At 39.6% G+C, this 22,103-nt stretch overlaps 1 protein-coding gene across 4 annotated transcripts in view; it reads right to left on the reverse strand.

The window, feature by feature from the left end:
• The window catches only part of LOC134347073 (lysine-specific demethylase 4C-like), a 394,026-nt gene that overhangs the window by 338,102 nt on the left and 33,821 nt on the right, over window positions 1-22,103 (reverse strand). For all 4 annotated transcript variants that reach the window (XM_063049177.1, XM_063049178.1, XM_063049180.1 and 1 more), the window contains exon 5: window positions 17,864-18,057. In XM_063049177.1, the coding sequence (XP_062905247.1) occupies window positions 17,864-18,057 (194 nt within the window). The remainder of the gene's footprint in view (window positions 1-17,863; window positions 18,058-22,103) is intronic.

Raw genomic sequence — 22,103 nt, forward strand, 5'->3', positions numbered from 1 at the left:
CAGCCTTTCTACTTCCTCAAAACTACCTTCCCCTCCACCTATCTTCATATTGTCTGGAAACTTTGCAACAAAGCCATCAACCCTGTGGGACACCACTTGTCACCGGCAGAAAAGGCTCATTTTATTCTCACACTTTGCCTCTTACCAATCAGCACTGCTTTATCCATGCTAGGATCTTACTTGTTCCTTAAGAGAGCATCCCAAATTAACTTCTGTCAAACAATATTTTAAAATTCTTTTCAAAAACAGCATGACACACAGAATGCGGAAATTACACAAGCTGTACATTTTTTGTAAAATATAATTGTACCATCCAGTAGGTGGCAATGAAGTATCACATTTGCCACAGTGGTACTACACAAGGCTTCAGCTGTCAGGTAGAAACAGCATAACTCAATTTAATACATTGCAGAAAATAGACCTAAAATTATCTTTCAAATATGATTGCCACTTGATCATTGTTCATTTTCATTAAGATACATAATTTAAAAGTATTGGTTCAGTATAGCCTATAGACATCATCAGTTACATAAAGCACTACTTTTGGATCAGAGACTGCAGCAGACAACTGATTCTGATCAGCATTATAGCTTGATCTACCGGAGCTATTGAACTTAACAGTAGATTCCAGCTGTGTCAGTATGTCAGAACCAACCCACATGATCCACTACAATCACATTAAAAATGTTGTGAAGTACACATATGGAAAATGTTCGAAATAGTCAGCAGGTTATATGGTCTACTGAGAGCAATGGAATCCAGCTATACCAAAACCATGGCGAAAGTTGTATCACCAGACGGAGAAACAGCAGTGTTCGAGCTCCTAGCTGTTGTGCTGCAAGGAGACACTCTGGCACCCTACACCTTTATAATCGTCCTTGATTACACTCTACGTCAAGCTACCAAAAATCATGACAAGCTTGGTTTTACCATAAAACCAGGAAGAACCAAAAGGGTCAGAGCAGTTACGCTCACAAATCTCGATTTTGCAGATGACATAGTCCTGCTCTCTGACCAGATGGAGGAAGCACAGCAGCTACTGACAAAAGTGGAAATTGAGTGCAATAAAGTTAGACTTCACCTGGACACTAAAAAGACAGAGTACATGGCGTTTAACTGCGACGAAGGTACCCTCAAGACCATAAAGAATGATACCATTAAGAAAGTCTTTGACTACAAGTACCTCGGGTCAAGAATGATGAGTTCGGAGAAGGACATAAAGATACGGAAGGCACCGGCGATGTTACGTACCTCATGGGTATCTTGTGACTGTCTTATGACCATGATGTAATTGAGTATCTTGTGAGCCTAATGTAATGGTCTTATGATAGTGGGGTGAGGTGATTTTCCCGCCAGTGTGAGGTCATGTGATGACATGATCTCAGCAGGTATATAAAGGGAAACCCCTGATGTGACGCAGTTAGTTTCAGTTTAGTTTGTCAGTTAATTCAACAGTTACTCCGTTATGCTGCGTATTCGTCTCATGATGCAGTTTCGTTTTAAAGTGGAGTTTTACTTTCTATTGTAAGTCTAGTATTGGAGAGCGAAGACCTTACTAAAACACAGGAGCCTGAAGGATCGAGTAAAGATGGTATCGTTCGGCGGTTTCATAAAGGTTCGACCTGATTGAATCTTCGTTCAGAAATAGTGACATGCATCTGAGTTAACTCCTGCAAGATCAGGGAAGTTTATGCAGGGTTCACTCGCCAGAAAAAGGTCAGTTCCTTTAAGCCATTTTATTTCCTTCGTCGTGAATCCTTTGGAGAATCAGCAATAACGTCACATCTCCCAAGAAATCCATTTCCAGAGAAGTCTCTCCTAATTGACTCTGCAAATCACTTGGACTTTCGAATTTACCATTTTAAGACTATGTTCGAATTTACCCTTTTAAGAACTGTTCCAGAGTTGCCGTATAGCAGTTAACTTTCCGTTAAGTTAGTCGGTTGAATACTTTTCGCTATTGTCGAGAAGAGTTTAATAAATGTTTATGTTGGTTTATAAAACTTGACTCACGTGACAAAAATCGTCCTGAATTGTTCCGATTTTGAGCTTAAGTGCTTGTTTAATTATCAATCTGATTTGGAAAAGGGAAATACCTGATTCTTTTGTTTGATTGGCCTGTGGGTGGTATTCGGCAGCATTGAATATTGACGACTTTATGGCATCACCAGAGCCGGAGGTATTAGCGAAGGTGAAAAAGGGTGATGTATCCGAGATTGCTAGAAGGTTGGACTTTAAAGAAATTACAAAGGGTACAACAAAGCCAGTAATTCAGAGAAAAATCGCAGCACACTATAAAGAGTTGGGTGTTTTTGATGAAGAAGTGTTGGATATGTTTCCATTGATTAATCTAGAGGTGCAGTTACATATCGAACAAATAAAGTTAAAGCAATTAGAAGCTAATTTGAAACTAAGTCGGTTAGAAGCTGCAAATAAACAGAAGGAATTAGAAGCTAAAGAAGCAAATAAACAAAAGGAATTCGAAGCTAGAGAAGCCCATAGGAAAAGGAATTTGAAGAAAGAGAAGCAGAGAAACAGAGGAAATTTGATCTAGAGATGGAGGAATTAAAGTCTGAGAATCAGTCCTCTGGTTCTAGGAAACAGTTTGTTATGTGTCAGGAAGTTATATTGGCTCCTCCATTTAAAGAAACAGAAGTGGACAGATATTTCCAACATTTTGCTCTGATTTCAGGGTGGCCGAAAGATAAATGGCCAGTGATGTTACAAAGTGTAATTAGAGGTAAGGCACAAGAAGTTTATACCAGCTTTAACTGTTGAGGAAGCACTTTATTATGATATTGTGAAGCAGCATATACTGAAACTGGTTCATGAAGCTGATAGAGAAAAATTCAGAAATTTGAAGAAATCCATGGAAAAAACTTACATTGAATTTGCCTATGATAAACCTGTGTGTTTTGAGAGATGGGTTTCCTCTAAAAATGTGAATGGGGAGTATAAAAAATTAAGAGTTGCTTTTATTGGAGGAATTTAAAAGGAGCATTCCTGTTGAAGTAAGGACATACTTAAGTCAGAGAGACACGGCTACATTGCAGGAGTATGCTAAATTAGCAGATGAGTATGCTTTAATCCATAAGAGTAAATTTCTTCCAGGTAGAACTTTTAAAAGGAAAAATAGCACAGAGAGTCTACGTAAACCAGAAATTAAATCAGAAGTTAATGAGAAAGGTAAGGATGAAGGGAAACATGTGAAGGAAAGACATTTTGGTCCTATTTGTAATTATTGTAAGAAACCTGGTAACATAATAGCTAACTGTTTCCTATTGAAGGAGGAGAAGGAAGCAGTCCCAGATGCTTGTGTGCAACATATTGAAACACCTGTAAATCCACAGGGTTCAATAAATACAAATGAAGCTTTGTCGGAGTCTGACCAAGTTAAGAGGGGATATGATCATTTTATAACTGAAGGATTTGTATCCTTTAAAGAGGGATCCACTCCAGTGCCAATAAAAATCCTTAGGGATACTGGAGCTTCTCAGTCACTTATGTTAGACAGTGTTCTAAAGTTTAGTGACGAGTCTGACACTGCTGAGGCAAACTATATACGAGGTGCTGCGAGTGCCTTATGCCAGTACATTTGCATAAATTGAATTTAAGGTCAGGGTTAGTTACAGGACTTGTTAAAAGTAGGACTACAACCCAGTTTACCTGTGAATGATGTTTCTCTATTGTTAGGAAATGACTTAGCAGATGGACAGGTTTTTCCTGAAGTGCATTTGACACTAAAGCCCATTTCTGAGGAACCAAAGATGGATTCCAACACGGATTCCTCCTGTGTTGTAACCCGAGCTATGGCTAAAAAGACTATTGTGCAGGATGGGTTTGTTACCCATGACTGTTCAACTCAGGATTTGAATTTTGAGGATGTGTCAGAAACTTTCTTACCTTCATTGTTTGATCAAGATTCTTGTAGTAAGTCTGACCATGAAGATTTGTCTCTATCTCGGAAGGAGATGATAGCAGAACAGAGTAGAGACCATGAGATTATCAAATTAAAGGAACAGGCTCTTCCAGATAGTGAAATTGAGAAGGTGCCAGTAGGATATTATTTTGAGAAGGGAGTATTAATGAGGAAGTGGAGATCACCTACAATTCTAGCAAGTGAAGAATGGGAAGTTAATCACCAGGTAGTAGTTCCTAAAGTTTATCGGTATGAGATTTTAACTATTGCTCATAGTATACCTTTGGGTGGACATCAAGGTGTGAAGAAAACTGCAAACAAGGTTTTTAAACATTTTTACTGGCCTGGTTTAAGAAAAGATATGGTGACATTTTGCAGAACGTGTCATACTTGTCAAATTGTGGGTAAACCTAATCAAGTTACTCCAGTGGCCCCATTGCAACCTATTCCCACATTTGTTGAACCGTTTTCAAAAATCATTTTCGACTGTGTAGGCCCATTGCCAAAGACCAAAACTGGCCATCAATATTTGCGGACCATCATGTGCACAGCATCTAGGTTTCCAGAAGCAATACCACTTAGGAATATAATGGCTAAAACTGTAATAAAGGCTCATAAAACTCTTTACTTACTTTGGGTTACCTAAAGAAATACAATCTGATCAAGGTAGTAATTTTACATCTGGATTGTTTCAGCAGATAGTTTATAAACTGGGAGCAAAACAGATTACCTCATCTGCATACCATCCAGAATCGCAAGGAGCTCTGGAGAGGTTCCATTCTACCCTCAAAACTATGATTAGGAAAATGAAAATGACTGGGATGAGGGCGTACATTTACTTTTATTTGCAGTATGGGAGTCAGTGCAGGAATCCCTAGGTTTTAGTCCTTTTGAACTTGTGTTTGGGCATAGAGTTAGAGGACCTTTGGCCTTGTTAAAAGAACAGTGGATTAATAAAGAGGTACATACTAATTTGCTGGATTATGTTTTAAAATTTAAAGAAAGATTACATAAAGCTTGTAGCTTAGCTAGGGAAAATTTAAAATCGGCTCAGGAGAAAATGAAAACTTGGTATGATAAGGAAGCTAGAATGAGGTCATTTAATCCTGAAGATAAGGTGTTGGTTCTTTTCCCGGTGCAAACAGACCCTTTACAAGCTAAATTTCATGGTCCTTATGAGGTTATATCTAAAGTTAATTATGTGGATTATGTGATAAAAACACCAGATCGAAGAAGGCCAACACAGCTTTGTCATAAAAGTATGATAAAACCATATTATGAGAAACAGTCTGTTACTATGACTGTTGTGGTCAATAATAATGAGTCTGATCCCACTAGGAACTAAATGGATGATTCATCTGAAACTCATTTTAAACCTAATATTATTTCTGCCAGGTTACCAAACTCAACAATTCTGGAAAATATTGATGAGAAATTAGCTCATTTAAAGCCAGAGCAGAGGCAGCAGATGAAGCAGTTTATTTTTAAATATAGGGATTTATTTCCAGATCTTCCTAAAAGAACCACAGTAGCTTCACATGATGTAGATGTCGGAGATGCCAAACCTATAAAGCAACATCCATATTGGATGAACATGGAAAAATGTGAACTTGCTAAACAAGAAATTAAGTATATGTTAAAGAATAATATTATGAAACCTTCTAATTCGAATTGGAGCTCACTGTGTGTTATGGTGCCTAAGCCAGTCAGTAGTATTCGGTTTTGTACTGATTCCAGGAAGGTGAATGCTGTGACAAAAACTGATGCATATCCAATCCCTAGAGTAGATGACTGTGTGGATAAAGTGGGAAAAGCAAAGTTCCTTACAAAGATTGATTTGTTAAAAGGTTATTGGTGTGTTCCATTGACGGATAGAGGTAGAGAGATTTCTGCATTTGTAACTCCATCCGGGTTATATGAATATAATGTTCCTCCCTTTGGGATGAAGAGTGCACCAGGTACTTTCCAGTGGTTGATTAATTCTCTGATTAATGGGTTAAGAGATACAGATGCCTATATTGATGATATAGTTACAAGAAATTATACTTGGGAAGCACATATTACTGCGGTGGAGGAACACTTTGAAAGGCTTTCAAAAGCTAACTTAACTACTAACTTAGCTACAAGTGAATTTGGACATGCCACTGCGACTTACCTTGGTTATGTTGTGGGTCAAGGTAAGTTAGCTCCTGTTCAGGCAAAAGTTCAAGTAATTTTAGAGGTACCCACTCTAACTGATAAAAAGACTCTAAGGAGATTCTTGGGAATAGTAGGTTATTACTGCAAACTTTGTAAAAATTTTGCTGACATTGCCCTTCCAACTAATCTCTTGAAGAAAAGTGAAAAGTTTGTTTGGACAGAGCCTTGACAGGAGGCGTTTAATAAATTGAAAACTATGCTATGTCATCAGCCTGTGCTCAGGTCACCTGACTTTGAAAAACTATTTTCATTAGCTGTAGATGCTAGTGATGAAGCTGCAGAAGGAGTGTTACTTCAAAGGGATGAGGGTAATGAGGTTGATTGTCCTGTAGCTTACTTTTCTAAGAAATTTAATTTGCATCAGAGAAATTATTCAACCGTAGAAAAGGAATCATTATCTCTTGTTTGGTTTTACAACATTTTGATGTGTATGTTGATACAACCCAGAAACCACTCATAGTTCACACCGATCATAATCCGTTAGTGTTTTTGAGTAAGATGAAAAACAAAAATAGAAGGTTACTAAATTGGAGTTTGATGTTACAGGAGTATAATATTTTGCTAACTCATATTAAAGGCAAAGATAATGTGATTGCTGACTGTCTATCTAGATGTTGAATGTACTATGTAAATTTTTTTGGAGTGGTATTTTAACATTTGTAACACTTCTACTGTATATTAGTTTGCAAGGTTCTGTATAATAATACTGTGGATATTGTGTATGTTGTAAATTTTATACATTTGTATTTTTCTTTATGTAAATAGTTGTTAAAATGTTGCTCAGACAAAACCAAAATTTTCCTTTTTGGAGGGAGATGTTACATACCTCGTGGGTATCTTGTGACTGTCTTATGACCATGATGTAATTGAGTATCTTGTGAGCCTAATGTAATGGTCTTGTGATGGTGGGGTGAGGTGATTTTCTCGCCAGTGTGAGGTCACATAATGACATGTTCTCAACAGGTATATAAAGGGAAACCCCTGTTGTGACGCAGTTAGTTTCAGTTCAGTTCAGCAGTTAATTCAACAATTACTCCGTTATGCTGCGTATTCGTCTCATGATGCAGTTTCATTTTAAAGTAGAGTTCTACTTTCTATTGTAAGTCTAGTATTGGAGAGTGAAGACCTTACTAAAATACGGGAGGCTGAAAGATCGAGTAAAGTTGGTGTCGTTCGGCGGTTTCATAAAGGTTCGACCTGATTGAATCTTCGTTCAGAGATACTGACATGCATCTGAGATAACTCCTGCAAGATCAGGGAAATTTGTGCAGTGTTCACTCGCCAGAAAAAGGTCAGTTCCTTTAAGCCATTTTATTTCCTTCGTCGTGAATCTTTTCGAGAATCAGCAGTAACATCATGTCTTCAAAGAAATCCGTTTCCAGAGAAGTCTCTCCTAATTGACTGTGCAAATCACTTGGACTTTCGAATTTACCATTTTAAGACTATGTTCGAACTTACCACTTTAAGAACTGTTTTCAAATTTACTATTTTAAGAACTGTTCCAGAGTTGCCGTATAGCAGTTAACTTCCCGTTAAGTTAGTTGGTTGAATACTTCTCGCTATTGTTGAGCAGAGTTTAATAAGTGTTTATGTTGGTTTATAAAACTTGACTCAATTATATATTCATTGTTGCTGGTCATGTGACAGCATGGAGGGCTATGAATGACATGAAGGAAATCTGGAAGTCGAACCTGACCAGACGGCTTAAAAAGAGGATCTTCATAGCAGTCATAGAAACCATTCTCACGTACGAATGCGAGACATGGACACTCACCAAGACTATGTGAAAGTCTCTAGATGGTTGCTGTATACGAATGCTCCGGAGGGCTCTTGACATGAGTTGGCAACAGCACATGATGAGCGTCGAGCACTATGACGACCTACCAATGCTCACCACTAAAATCGAGGCGAGAAGAACTGCAACTAGCGGGGCACTGTCTACGCCACCCTGAGCTACCTGCCAGCCTAGTCATCATATGGGAGCCCAAGCATGGGAGGATGAACCCTGGGCGCCCTCCCAAGAGTATGGTCAACATGCTCCTAGAAGAGAGCGGCGCTGCTAATGTAGATGAACTGAACACACTGATGAGGGAGAGGGAGAAGTGAAGAGTCCATCATCGTGCCCAACACTGGCCCCCTAGGCCTGAGCCGACGTAGTAGTAGTAATTATGATCAGAGATTAAGGGAGCTAGGGCTTTACTCTGTGGAGAGGAGGATAAGAGGAGACATGATAGAGGCTGGGGGAAAAGACTATGTGCACTCTGAACTGAAAAAATAAAATAAAATTGTAATATTTTAATAAAGTTAGTGGTTCCCTGATACGGTTAACTCCTGACTTCACAATTTACCTCGTTATTATCTTGCACTTTATTATTCGCCTGCAGTGCACTTTCTCTGTGGCTGTTATACTTCATTCTGCATTCTCTTACTTGCCTTGCTATAATCTCATTGCACTGTGTAATGATTTGATCCAAATGAGCAGTATGCAAGACAATCTTTTCACTCTCAGCACGTGACAATTGTAAAACAATTCCAACTACAAGGAGGCTATAAGTGGTTTAAGGACAAAAGGAATGATGATGCAAAATGGAGGGAGAACTTGTAAACGAGACTGCAGAATATATCCCTTGCCTGCAGTCCAATAAAAATAACCTTCCCAAATATATTGGCAATGAAGTTTTCCTACTTTTCATCTTATTGACAAAATAATTTAGAGCTGAATTATTTTGTGTTACAATTACTGCTTAAAACTTCAATTAATATTTGTAATCCACTGTGTCTATATCCCACTTTTTTTTTAATTTCATGGTTGTTAAAAAAAAGTTTAACTGGTTGGTTCAGAACATGTAAAAATATAAAAAGAGCAAGAATTGATCATCAGTTCTCAATGTACCCTGTCATTTAATACAATTAGGAGCTTGAAGACTCGTATGGCCAGATTTGGGAACAGCTCCTTTCCAACTGTGATAACTGCTGAACGGATCCTGACCCGGATCCTGGCCGTACCCTCTAAATATCCGATCCTGCCTCTCGGTCTTTTTGCACTACCTTACTTTCCATTTTTCTATTTTCCATTTATGATTTATAATTTAAATTTTTAATATGTACTAATTTTTACTATTTTTAATATTTAATATTTGTAATCCAGGGAGTGGGAAGCACAGAATCAAATATCGCTGTGATGATTGCACGTTCTAGTATCAATTGTTTGGCGACAATAAAATATAAAGTATTATAGCTGATCTGCCCCAGGCCTCAATGCCAGTTCCCTATAGCCCTCAATTCCCTGATCTTGCAGAACATTATCTATATCCTCTTCAAATACCCAGTCTGCTCACATTTTGCGATCCATGCATAAGAACTCTGATCAACGTTACACTTTGTTCATCTTTAACCCTTTTCCATTCACCCAACAGTCTGTCTTTAGATCCTTCTTGGGGAATTTTCCCACATTAAACTCCATCTGCCAAATTTTAGCCCACTCTCTCAATCTATTATAAACTGTCTAAATATTGTTATCGTTCTGCTAGAGAAAGCAGGATCTCCCAGTGGTCACACATTTTAATTCCACATCCCATTCCCATTCTGATATGTCTATCCATGGCCTCCTCTACTGTAAAGATGAAGCCACACTCAGGCTGCAGGAACAACAACTTATATTCCGTCTGGGTAGCCTCCAACCTGATGGCATTAACACTGACTTCTCAAACTTCCGCTAATGCCCCGCCTCCCCCTCGTATCCCATCCGTTATTTACTTATATACACACATTCTTTTTGTCTCTCTCCTTTTTCTCCCTCTGTCCCCCTCACTATACCCCTTGCCCATCCTCTGGGTTCCCCCCCCCTTTTCTTTCTCCCTAGGCCTCCTGTCCCACAATCCTCTCATATCCCTTTTGCCAATCAACTGTCCAGCTCTTGACTCCTTCCCTCCCCCTCCTGTCTTCTCCTATCATTACGGATTTCCCACTCCCCCTCCCACTTTCAAATCTCTTACTAGCTCTTCTTTCAGTTAGTCCTGACGAAGGGTCTCGGCCTGAAACGTCGACTGTACCTCTTCCTAGAGATGCTGCCTGGCCTGCTGCATTCACCAGCAACTTTTATGTGTGTTGTTTGAAATTCCAGCATCTGCAGATTTCCTCGTGTTATCATTATCATAAAATGCTCTCCCATCATTTTCAAATCATTCATTAACCTGGATCCTTACACCCTGCCCCTTTAGTCCAGGCTATTAACATAAATCATACTTTATTGAGGAAGAACAACTAATCCTTGGTTACAACCTTCAAACTTGTAAAAGGCCTGTTCATTCAGACTTTCTATTTAATTTTGTCTAATATGCCTCCATATTAATATTTTTACTTCCTGCAATGCACTGCTGTTTGAAGATATTTCAACATGAGTAGTTTGGTACCCTTTGAAGAGAATACCAGCAACAGGAGCCAGAAAGCAGACGTAGACCACTAATACTTGTAGCACTGCTGATCAAATAACTGATCTAATGCTAAACATAACAGAGTTGAGTGATGGATGGAACGCTGTTCCTAGAACTTCCATTTAGTTTAAGTGGAAGGTTTCAAAAGATCAAGAACAAAACAGAATATTGAATAATTAGGTAGTTAAGGATTAACTTTATGTTGAAGACAAAATAATTAACACCTGTAACAACAAAAAAATTCAATAGGATGGAAAGTTATCATTGTCGAAACAAGCCTGCAGACAAACAAGCACTGGTTTACTATCCAGGACATATTTAACTTAAGATATCCAACAACTACTGTAAGTAAGATAAAATGTTCAAACGTGCCTTATAAAAAAAATCAGGTGGATAGCTTTTTCAAGATATGAAGAACTCTATTAAGACCTCTATTAAGCATGAGGACTCTAATAGGCAACTCATTCAAATTTTGACTTAACACTTCAACTTTCTCCAAGAACATTCAACAAAAAATATGAATTCAGCCATCTGCCTGATACACAAGTAAAAAACAGCAGGTGTAAATATTTCTGTTTATATATCAGCAAGATCTAAGTGGGTAAATTTACACTGCTGTTATCATGTATCCACTTTATAATTCACGTGTTGGAACTGTATGATTGTCACATAAATCACCTTATTTTTAAGCAAATCAATAGTCACATCATTTGCTATCAACTCTCTAAAATGTGCCGGCAAAATTAGTTGGACCACTTCCTTTTTAAATAGATCTCGAAGTGGGAGTGCAATGCAGAATGGAAAAAAAGGATAATCAGATGCACATAACTTTACTCTTCGTCACTTCACCAGTGCCTTAGAATTACAAGAATTCGAACAGTGCAGATTAATCCGGTGGTGACAAATAGATCAGCTCACATTGTTAAAAAGCAAGGAGAGACATAAAGTCACAGGGTAACATTAAGAAACACCATTCATAGTAAGCAAACATCAACTTTCAACTTATTCAACTAGTATCCTACAGTGATATTAATGAACCCTCACCTTCTATTGCCATGCAAGCAGTCATCAACGATTAAAATCATCAAGAATGGCACCAATTTACTGAGGGAGTTCAGTACCATTGTGATGTGGCTATATATATCCCGCCCTCCAGTACAAACGTTGGAGAAGTGCTGGGTGGGCTCTATGACACCAGTGACCCCCAAACGACACACCCCAATAGTTTCTTTATTGTTGCTGGCGACTTCAACCATCCTATCTAAAAAGAGTACTGCCTGAATTCTACCAGCAAGTTGATTTTACACTTTAACCTGGTTTATACCAGCATCCCTATGGGATACAAGACTGCTCCTCGCCCCCACAGTGGATGCTCTGACCATTTATCTATTATCCTAATTCCTGCATACAGACCACTAATTCAAACCAGTTCAAAGGGAGATGAAGACCGGGCCAGAAAGAGCAACTTCAGAACTGCAGGACTGTTTTGAAAACAAGGACTGGAACATGTTCAGGAGGTGGCTACCTACAACAATCATTAACATTGTTGAATTTGCTGGATCAATAACTGACTATATAGAGAAATGCATTAAGGACGTCACCATTATTAAACACATCGATGTGAGGGCAAATCAGAAGCCATGGCTAACAACAGAGGTCCAGACATTGCTGAGACATCAGGATGCTACCTTCAGATCGGAGGATAAGATGACTCTCAGGTCAGCAAGAACTGCACTTTCCCACACCACCAGGGAGGCAAAATGGGATTGTTCATAAAGAATATACAGCCATTTCTGTGACAACAAAAACACAAGGCACATGTGGCAGGGCGTTCAGAATCAGAATCAGGTTTATTATCAGCGGCATGAGTCATGAAATTTGTTAACTTAGCAGCAGCAGTTCAATGCAATACATAATATAGAGGAAAAATAAATAAATAAATAAATAGATCAATTAGATTACGCAGATTGAACAGATTAAAAATTGTGCAGAAAACAGAAATAACAGTGAGTTAGTGTTCAAGGGTTCAATGTCCATTTAGGAATTGGATGGCAGAGAGGAAGAAGCTGTTCCTGAATCGCTGAGTGTGTGCCTTCAGGCTTCTGTACTTCCTACTTGATGGTCAGACCATAAGTGACTACAAGTCCACCCTGCACATCAACGACAAGAAAGCCTATCTTCCTGATGGGCTGAATACCCCTTACGCACAATTTGATGCGTGGAACAATGTGCTGGCGAGGAACCCCAGCCCACCTTGCCCACCTCCCCACCAGATTAAGCACTCTGGCTGTAACTGTTATGTGGAAGACCCCAGCCAGGGGCTTGATAACACATCCGGTTGGATGCTGTGTGACTGTGCAGCACAACTAAGAGGTTCTAACAGAGATATTCTACACCCTCCTGGAATAATCTACTGTCATCACCCATGCAGGCTTCAAGGTAGACATCATCATCCCAGTGTCCAAGAGGGTGACAGTAACTACCATCCCCACTGACCTCAACAATAATGAAGTGCTTTAAGCAATTGGTTATGGATCATATTAAATCTCATCTTCCTGCTACATTGGACCCTTTCCAGTTCGCTTATCACTCAAATTGCTGCAGTGAATCTGTTGCTCAGTATGTCAGTATGCTGAGTACGTCAGGATGCTCAGTATGTCAGTATGCTGAGTACGTCAGGATACTCAGTATGTCAGGATGCTATTCATTGACTATAGCTCAGCATTTAATGCCATCATTCCCAGAATCCTGACTGAGAAATTAGAGAACCTGAGGCTCTGTACCACCCACTGAAATTGGATCCTCGACTTTTTAACCAGAAGACCATAATCTGTGCAGATTGGTGATAACACATCCTCCTCACTGACTATCAACACTGGTGCACCTCAGGGGTGTGTGCTTAGCCCACTGCTCTACTCTCTCTATTCCCATGACTGTGTGGCTAGGCATAGCTCAAATACAAGTCTATAAATTTGCTGATTATACAACCATTGTTGGTAGGATCTCAGATGGTAACGAGAGTGTGTACAGGAGCGAGATACGCCAACTAGTGGAGCAGTGTCGCAGCAGCAACCTGGTACTCAAGATCAGTAAGACAAAAGAGTTGATTGTGGACTTCAGGAAGGTTAAGACGAAGGAACATATACCAATCCTCACAGAGGGATCAGAAGTGGAGAGAGTGAGCAGTTTCAAGTTCCTGGGTGTCAAGATCTCTGAGGACCTAACCTAGTCCCAACATATCAACCCAGTTATTAAAAAAGGCAAGACAGCAACTATACTTCATTAGGAGTTAGAAGAGATTTGGCATGTCAACAAATACACTTAAGAACTTCTATAGATGTACCGTGGAGAGCATTTTGACAGGCTGCATCACTATCTGGTATTGGGGCGGGGGGGGGGGGGGGTCTACTACACAGGGCCGAAAGAAGCCGCAAAGGGTTGTAAATTTACTCGGCCCAATCTTGGGTACTAACCTACAAAGTACCCAGGACATCTTCAAGGAGCACTGTCTCAGAAAGGCAGCGTCCATTATTAAGGACCTCCAGCACAGAAGGCATGCCTTTTTCTCACTGTTACCATCAGGTAGGAGGTACAGAATCCTGAAGGCACACACTCAGTGATTCAGGAACAGCTTCTTCCCCTCTGCCATCCGATTCCTAGATGGACATTGAACCCTTGAACACTACCTCACTTTTTTAAAGTAAAATGTTCTTCCTCGCACAAAAAGTCAGGATATTAAAAAGTTTTTTCTGATGTGCTTTAATAATACGACTGCTGGGTAGACCTAAGAGTAAAGACACTGGGTCCAGTTCAAGCTCCATCTTCAGAATCTTTTCCATTTCACCCAAAATATCACTCCAGTATGCCTGATGTTTGGGACAAGTCCAAAAACAATGGGTGAGTGTTCCAGTACTTCCTTTACATTTAGAACACATTGGAGAAACCCCCATCTTAAATTTTGAGAGACTATCTCAAGTCAGATGGGCTCTATGCAGAATTTTGAGCTGCAATGCTTTAGTTCTATTACAAACTGAAATTTTCTTTGCATTTTCACAGATGTCTTCCCATGTTTCAGCTGTAATTTCTACTCCCAGCTCTCCCTCCCAGACCCTTCCCAGCTGCTCAGCCTCTCCACAAGAACATTCCCTCAGGATGCTGTAAAAAGTACTAATAGAGACTTCACCCTTAGAACGAAACACCCTCTTTTCTATGTCAGAACTATAGAAATCAGTTAACAATGATGTTTTTTCTGTATATAATCTCTTATCTGAAAGAAAGGAAAAAGATCCCTGCTGGGTATGTTGAATTTCTGTACTATTTGACTAAAAGACATCATCGTTCCTTCATCAAACAAATCTCCTAGATGGAAAATACCCTTAGATATACCAAGTTTAAATCCAGAATCCATTATGCCAGGCTGAAAATCTGGACTGCCGGTTATTGGAGTAAAGGGTGATATTTTCGCTGTGTTGCCCTCAATTTGTCGCACCGCCCTCCAACCCGATTGTGTTAATTATTATTGGATTGTGACAATATTCCTTAACTAATTTCATCTTATTGAGGAAAAGCAAACTAATAAGAGGGCATTTTGTTTGTGAGGCTTCAATGTCCAGCTAAATTGAGGAGAGATCCCTGCAAACCCAGTCAACCACATAAAATAAAAAAGAACTTAATTGATATTTTTTTGATGTCTGGAAAATCCAGACCCCTAGACTACTGGGAAGCTGTAACTTAGACATTTTAATACAGGGTCTTTTTTTATTCCAAATGAAAGAACCAAACCAGCCCTCCTGAGGAGATGGAAGCGAGCAAGGCTCCCACCAACCACCCCTCCATTCCAATTAATTTTTACAGGAGCACCATTGGGAGGGTCCTGACCAGCTGCATCACCATCTCATATGGGAATTGCAAGGCATCTGACTGCATGATTCTAAAAAGGATTACGAGGATTACTGAAAATATCATTGGGGTCTGTCTTCCACCCACCCCAAGATATTTACCAGGAGCGCTGAGTACGTAGGGCCCTTAGCATTGTTAATGATCCCTCACATTCATCCAACAATCTCTTTGACTCCCTACCATCTGACAGGAGGTGCCACTGCATGAGGGCAAGGATTGTCAGGTTGTGAAAAAAGCTTTTTAACTTTTTCTCCACAACTTGAGACTTCTGAACTCCCTAGCACCATCCAGGTTTCATCACATATGAAGTGCCAGTAGCATATGCTGTTTACTTCTAAATTTGTTTTGCAAGTGCACCCTACTACTTGTTAAATTACGTAAAGTAATATGACTTTATGTACTGTGTGTGAGCTATATGTACTGTGATATGCACCTTGTTCCAGAGAAATGTTGTTTCGTTTGCCAGTATACATGAATGAATGGAACACAACTGTATGATGTTTGCACAGACTGACATAATTAGATCTTAAACCTAATCAGTTTTTATAAACACACTGAATGAGGCTGCAGTAGAAGAAATCTTGATCTTCAATATGAATACAGGTACAGTACATGCTTGTCCAGTGATGCGACAGACAACAAATGTGAGATGATCACATTCTGGGACATTTGACCAAATATACAGGAAACTTAACAATTCACAGTGAGAGAGATCAGTTAAGGGCTGAATTCACAGGAATTCCTATCAACATCTTGAGAGATGCACAAATTTCACGTCACATGCCAGTGATAATAAATCTGATTCTGAAACTGAGCCAGGAAATACAAATGAGCTCAAGAGCAACAACAGATAAATGTTTTGTAACTAAGTGTGAAATACACTATATTGGAGATACAAGATTCTGCAGATGCTGGAATCCAGAGCAAAGTAGTGCTGGAAGAACTGAACAAGTCAAGCAGTATCTATTAAGGGAAATGGACATTAAATGTTGCAGATCAAGACACTTCAATGTGGAGTGCAATGAAATATTTGAGAATCATCTAGTGAAGCAGATATGAATGAACAACCAGTGTTCTGATGACTCTGTGGACATGTACTCACTGGAGTTCAGAAGGATGAGTGGGATCTCACTGAAATCCATCGATGCTGCAAAGTCTGAATAGAGGAGACATGGGGAAGTTACTTCCATTGGTAGAGTCCAGATTCCAAGGGCACAGAATAAAGGAGTGTTCATTTAAACCCGAGATGAGGAGGAATTACTTCGGCTAGAGGGTGGTAAATTTGTGAAACTTGTTGCCACAGAAGGCCGTGAAGGCAAAATAATTTGGTGTATTTAAGGCAGTGCAGATCATAAATAACATTTCCCCCTAGCTGACCATCAACACCAGTATACCATATACCTCAAGGATGCATGCTTAGTCCGTTGTTCTACACTCTCTCTACATACCAAACAGTGTAGCTATCTATAACTTTGCCAGCGACTCAACTGTTGTTGGCAGAATCTCAGATGGTGACAAGGAGAAATACAGGAGTGAGATAGATCCGCTGGTTGAGTGTTGTTGCAATAATAACCATGGACTCAATGTCAGTAAGACCAAGGAATTGATTGTGAACTTCAGGAAGGGTAAGTCGGGGGAACACACACCAATCCTCATCGAGGAGTCAACAGTGGAAAGGATGAGGAGTTTCCAAGTTCCAGGGTGTCAACATCTCTGAAGATCTATCCTAGGTCCAACATATTGATGCAGTTATGAAGAAAGCACACCTGTAGCTACAATTCATTATGACTTTGAGGAGATATAGTATGTCACCAGTGACTCTAACAAATTTCTACAGATGTTCCGTAGAGAGCATTCTAACTGGCTGCACCACTGTCTGGTATGGAGAGACACTGCACAGGAGCAGAAAAAGCTGCAGAGGGTTGCAAATTCAGCCAGCTCCATCATGGGCACCTGTCTCCCCAACATAGAGGACATCTTCAAAAGGCATTAAGGACCCACAGTCACCAAGGACTTCTTATAACTACCATCAGAGAGAAGTCAAGAACCTGAAAACACACACTAAGCATTTTAGGAAAAGCCTCTACCCCTCTGCCATCAGATTTCTGAATGGACAATGAACCCACGTACATTACTTCACTACTTTTGTTCTCTTTTCCACTGCTTATTTAAGTTTTTAAAATATTTCTTATTGTAACTCATAGCATTGATGTATTGCACTGTAATGCTGCTGCAAAACAACCAATTTCATGTCATTTATCAGTGATATTAAATCTGATTCTGCTTTAGATTCAGCGATTGATAGGTTCTTGATTGGTAAGGGATGCAAGGGTTACAGAGAGAAGGCAGGAGAATGGGGTTGAAAATACACAGCATGAAGTGAAACCAAATGCCAATGAAATATTTTACATACCAAAATTTTGGCTCTCCAAAATGTAGGTAGTTAATGCTGTATAGATCCATATCTTCTGTGTGCCAAGCAAATGTAGTTTTCCACATACCAAAATACAAATAGGGCGTGTTCACACCTTCAATAGCAATCCCGCTTTCTTCTGCCACCACATCTAAAATTGTATTCAAATGACTAATATTCCACTCATCGACATCCTAGAAAAATAACACTTGAAATTAATCATATGGATGAATTCAGGTGTTATACACTTGAAACTAATCATATGGATGAATTCAGATGTAATACCAATCAGTCCATAAAAGAAAAACTATTTACAAAGATTTGAGTTTAATAACAACAAGATCATCACCACCTAATACATTGAGGATACATAGTGTGCAGTTTTGGTCCCCTAATCTAAGGAAAGACATTCTTGCCATAGAGGGAGTACAAAGAAGGTTCACCGATTGATTCCTGGAATGGCAGGACTTTCATATGATGAAAGACTGGATTGACTAGGCTTATACTCTCTGGAATGTACAAACTGTAGAAGAGTGAGGGGGGATCTTATTGAAACATATAAAATTCTAAAGGGATTGGACAGGCTAGATGTAGGAAGATTGTTCCCAATGTTGGGGATTTTGAGGAAAAAGGGGAAGCCTTCCAGGATCGAGATGAGGAAAAACTTCTTCACACAGAGAGTGGTGAATCTGTGGAATTCTCTGCCACAGGAAACAGTTGAGGCCAGTTCATTGGCTACATTTAAGAGGGAGTTAGATATGGCCCTTGTGGCTAAAGGGATCAGGGGGTATGGAGAGAAGGCAGGTACAGGGTTCTGAGTTGGATGATCAGCCATGATCATACTGAATGGTGATGCAGGCTCGAAGGGCTGAATGGCCTACTCTTGCACCTATTTTCTATGTTTCCATGTAAAAAAATATTAGGGCCTAATATCTATTTGTGCAAAAAAAAAGAATTCCTTTATGCACAGTAATCAGTTACAAATTGAACCAAACAGCAGAAACAGATGCCCAGTACTCAAGTCAATGCTAGAGATTAACTATACCAGTAACAGATTGCTGTAAATATACAAGAGGAAATTAAGACACAATCCAATTTATAAAGAAGCAAAGGGCAGTGGGAAGTGAGCAGAAGAAGGAAGAGCGGGAGGGGGATGGGGAGAATTGAGTAGGTGGTTCAGGGAGAATTCAGAGGTTCAGAAGACATGATAAAAATGTCACAGACTCCAGGGGTTCACCTGAGAAAATCAAAAAGGGAAGATTGTAAGGTACTAGAAACAGGAAATGGTGCCAAAGCAGAGTAATGGAGGTTGAAAATGGAAAAAATGAGGAATGCACTCCTAAACCTGTTGACAATTACCTAAATATTTGGCTCTAAAATGCACGTACTTGATAAAATAATTCATTTTTTGGTAATTTGGGAAATTAACTAGGGGAAAATAGACACAGCACAGCAACAAACATGAATCACAGTTCTTTTTTCAATATGGTTGATGCCCAAGTAATCAATCCTCCTAGGATGAGCAAGGATAACATTAAAAAAATAATTCTTCACAATACAAACAATAGTAAAACAATAGGCTGAAAGAAAATTTCTATCAAAATACAATTCAATTAAACAATGGAGAACAGCAATGCATTAAAAATAAATGGAAACTTTTAACATTTTGATGTAGTCACCCATTCAGTTGCTCCATCTTAATAATACAATTAGTGGCAATGGGTCTTAGAACTATTTGAACCTGCTGCATGGTTTATCGATTTGGTGGCTGATCTTCTACCTTGGCTCTTTTTTCCCCACATCATCCCCAAATCCACTGATTCCCTTAATGTCCAGAAATCTACATTCTGCTTCTACAACCTTCAATGATAGACAATTCCAAAGAGTTACCATCTTCTGAATAAAATAATCCTACTTATACTATTCCGAGTGGCCTCTGTCTAAATTGAAGACTGTACTTCAACAATGAAAAACATCCTCCCTGTATACCTTCTGTCGAGTGCTCTATGAATGAGCTGAATTCAATGAGATCATCTCTTTCCTCTAAACAGAGGCCTAGTCTACAACTCTCCTCAGATGACAAATTGGCTGCACAAGTATACTCTTTTTATAATCTATATACCATACTCCAGGGTGGCCTTACCAGCACCCTATATCATGAACCCTCTCTTCTGAAATCCACAAAAATCCAGTCACCTACCAGTGTTAAATGTCTGTTGGAACAGGACCTTTGCCTTTGATATTAGCCGGAGGTGGCTAAGTGGCAGCATTCAGTTGTAGCATTAGATTTAATACAATTTAAATCTTGGTACAGGTGTCCCCCACATTTCGAACGTTCGCTTTACGAAACCTCACTGTTACGAAAGACCTACATTAGTACCCACTTTTCGCTTTCAGAAGGTGTTTTCACTGTTACGAAAAAAAGCAGCGCACAGGGAAAATTAGCGTGCAAAAATATCAACGTGCGATAAAAGGCGGCGCGCCGCGTGCCCCGAGCAGCCGCTCTCCCCAGATTCGAAACTGCATTCTCGCGGGCATTGCTTAAACACGTGCCTGTGAGCAGCCGTTTGCAAGATGTGTTCTAAGGTATTGGAAAAGCCTAAAAGAGCTCGTAAGGGTGTTACACTTAGCGTAAAACTAGACATAATTAAGCGTTTCGATCGTGGTGAATGAAGTAAGGACTAAGTGAGTTTGGCTTGTGGAAGCTGACGAAGATGATGTTGAAGAGGTTTTGGCATCCCATGACCAAGAACTGATAGATGAAGAGCTGATGCAATTGGAAGACAAACAGATAACAATCGAAACCGAATGTAGTAGCGAACGGACCGAAAGTGACTACGTGAGATTTTCGCAATGGTAAAGTACAACTTTAATTTTGAAAGGGTACGTAGGTTTAAGGGATATTTGCAGGATGGTTTGAGTCCTTCCTTATAAAGAACTGTATGACAGAAAAATGCGCGAGGCTCAGCAGTCAAGCAAGCCTTCCGCATCAGCCACAGCAGATGACGAGCCTCAACCCTCGACATTGAGGCGGGCAGTCATAGGAGAAAATGAGCTGCCTGCTCTCATGGAAACAGACAACGAGATGACACCCCAGTGTCCCACCACCCCGCGATTCACAGAGAATGCCGCGGTAGCCGGGAGACACACAGCACATCTTTAAGAAAAAAGCTGAAATAAACATGCTAATTAATTAGGTGTCACCTGTCACGTAATTAATTAGCATGATTATTTCAGCTTTTTTCTTAAAGGTGTGCTGGATGCCTCCCCGCTACCGCTGGACTCCTGCGTGCTTTGCGGTTCGGTATCTGTCAGCAGCCTGGAGGGTGGGGGCCACTGCACCACCTAAACCTGCGATGACTCAGTCTAACACACCATCATCAACCTGCTTGGCGCTGAACCAATTCCGGTAAGTGATACTACACTGTACATACATTATTTCTACTTTATATAGGCTGTGTATTTTTACGTGTTATTTGGTATGATTTGGCAGCTTCATAGCTTAAAGGTTACTGAAGAGCGCTTGCGCCGTGTTTTTGCCAACAGTGCTTGCATGAGATTTTTTGCCGACGACCCTTGCGCGAGATTTTCGCTCCGGAGAACAGTTCAGTAATGATTGTGGAAAAGTATTTCTACTTTATATAGGCTGTGTACTTATCATATCACTCCTGCTTTTACTATACGTTACTGTTATTTTAGGTTTTATGTGTTATTTGGCATGATTTGGTAGGTTATTTTTGGGTCTGCGAACGCTCACAAATTTTTCCCATATAAATAAATGGTAATTGCTTCTTCGCTTTACGACATTTCGGCTTACGAACCGTTTCATAGGAACGCTCTACCTTCGGATGGCGGGGGAAACCTGTAATTTGTACTAGTAAATATTTTAAAACAATTCATTTGAATAACATTGCAAAAAAGTATTAAAATTAAATTTTACCTTAGCATTTTAATAATATCTGGCAATGGTTAAAATTTGTCAACAGTAGCATTCTGCACAAAGAGAATTCTGGTGTTTTTGTTTCAGAAGCTGAAAATACTTAAACTACACAAAATACCACCAGAAGGCACACTAAACATTACATCGGTCTACAACTTTTGCCTGCTACTTTCAGCCTTAAACTCCTCTGGACCACTGAAGATTAATCTAATTCAAAACAAAAGCACCAGGGGAACTACTTTCTATAACTAAAGCAGAGAATGCTTTATCTCACAAAGTAAAATTGACAGCCACTCAAAA

The sequence above is a fragment of the Mobula hypostoma genome, chromosome 5 (genome assembly GCF_963921235.1).
Source record: "Mobula hypostoma chromosome 5, sMobHyp1.1, whole genome shotgun sequence".
Taxonomy (NCBI): Eukaryota; Metazoa; Chordata; class Chondrichthyes; order Myliobatiformes; family Myliobatidae; genus Mobula; species Mobula hypostoma.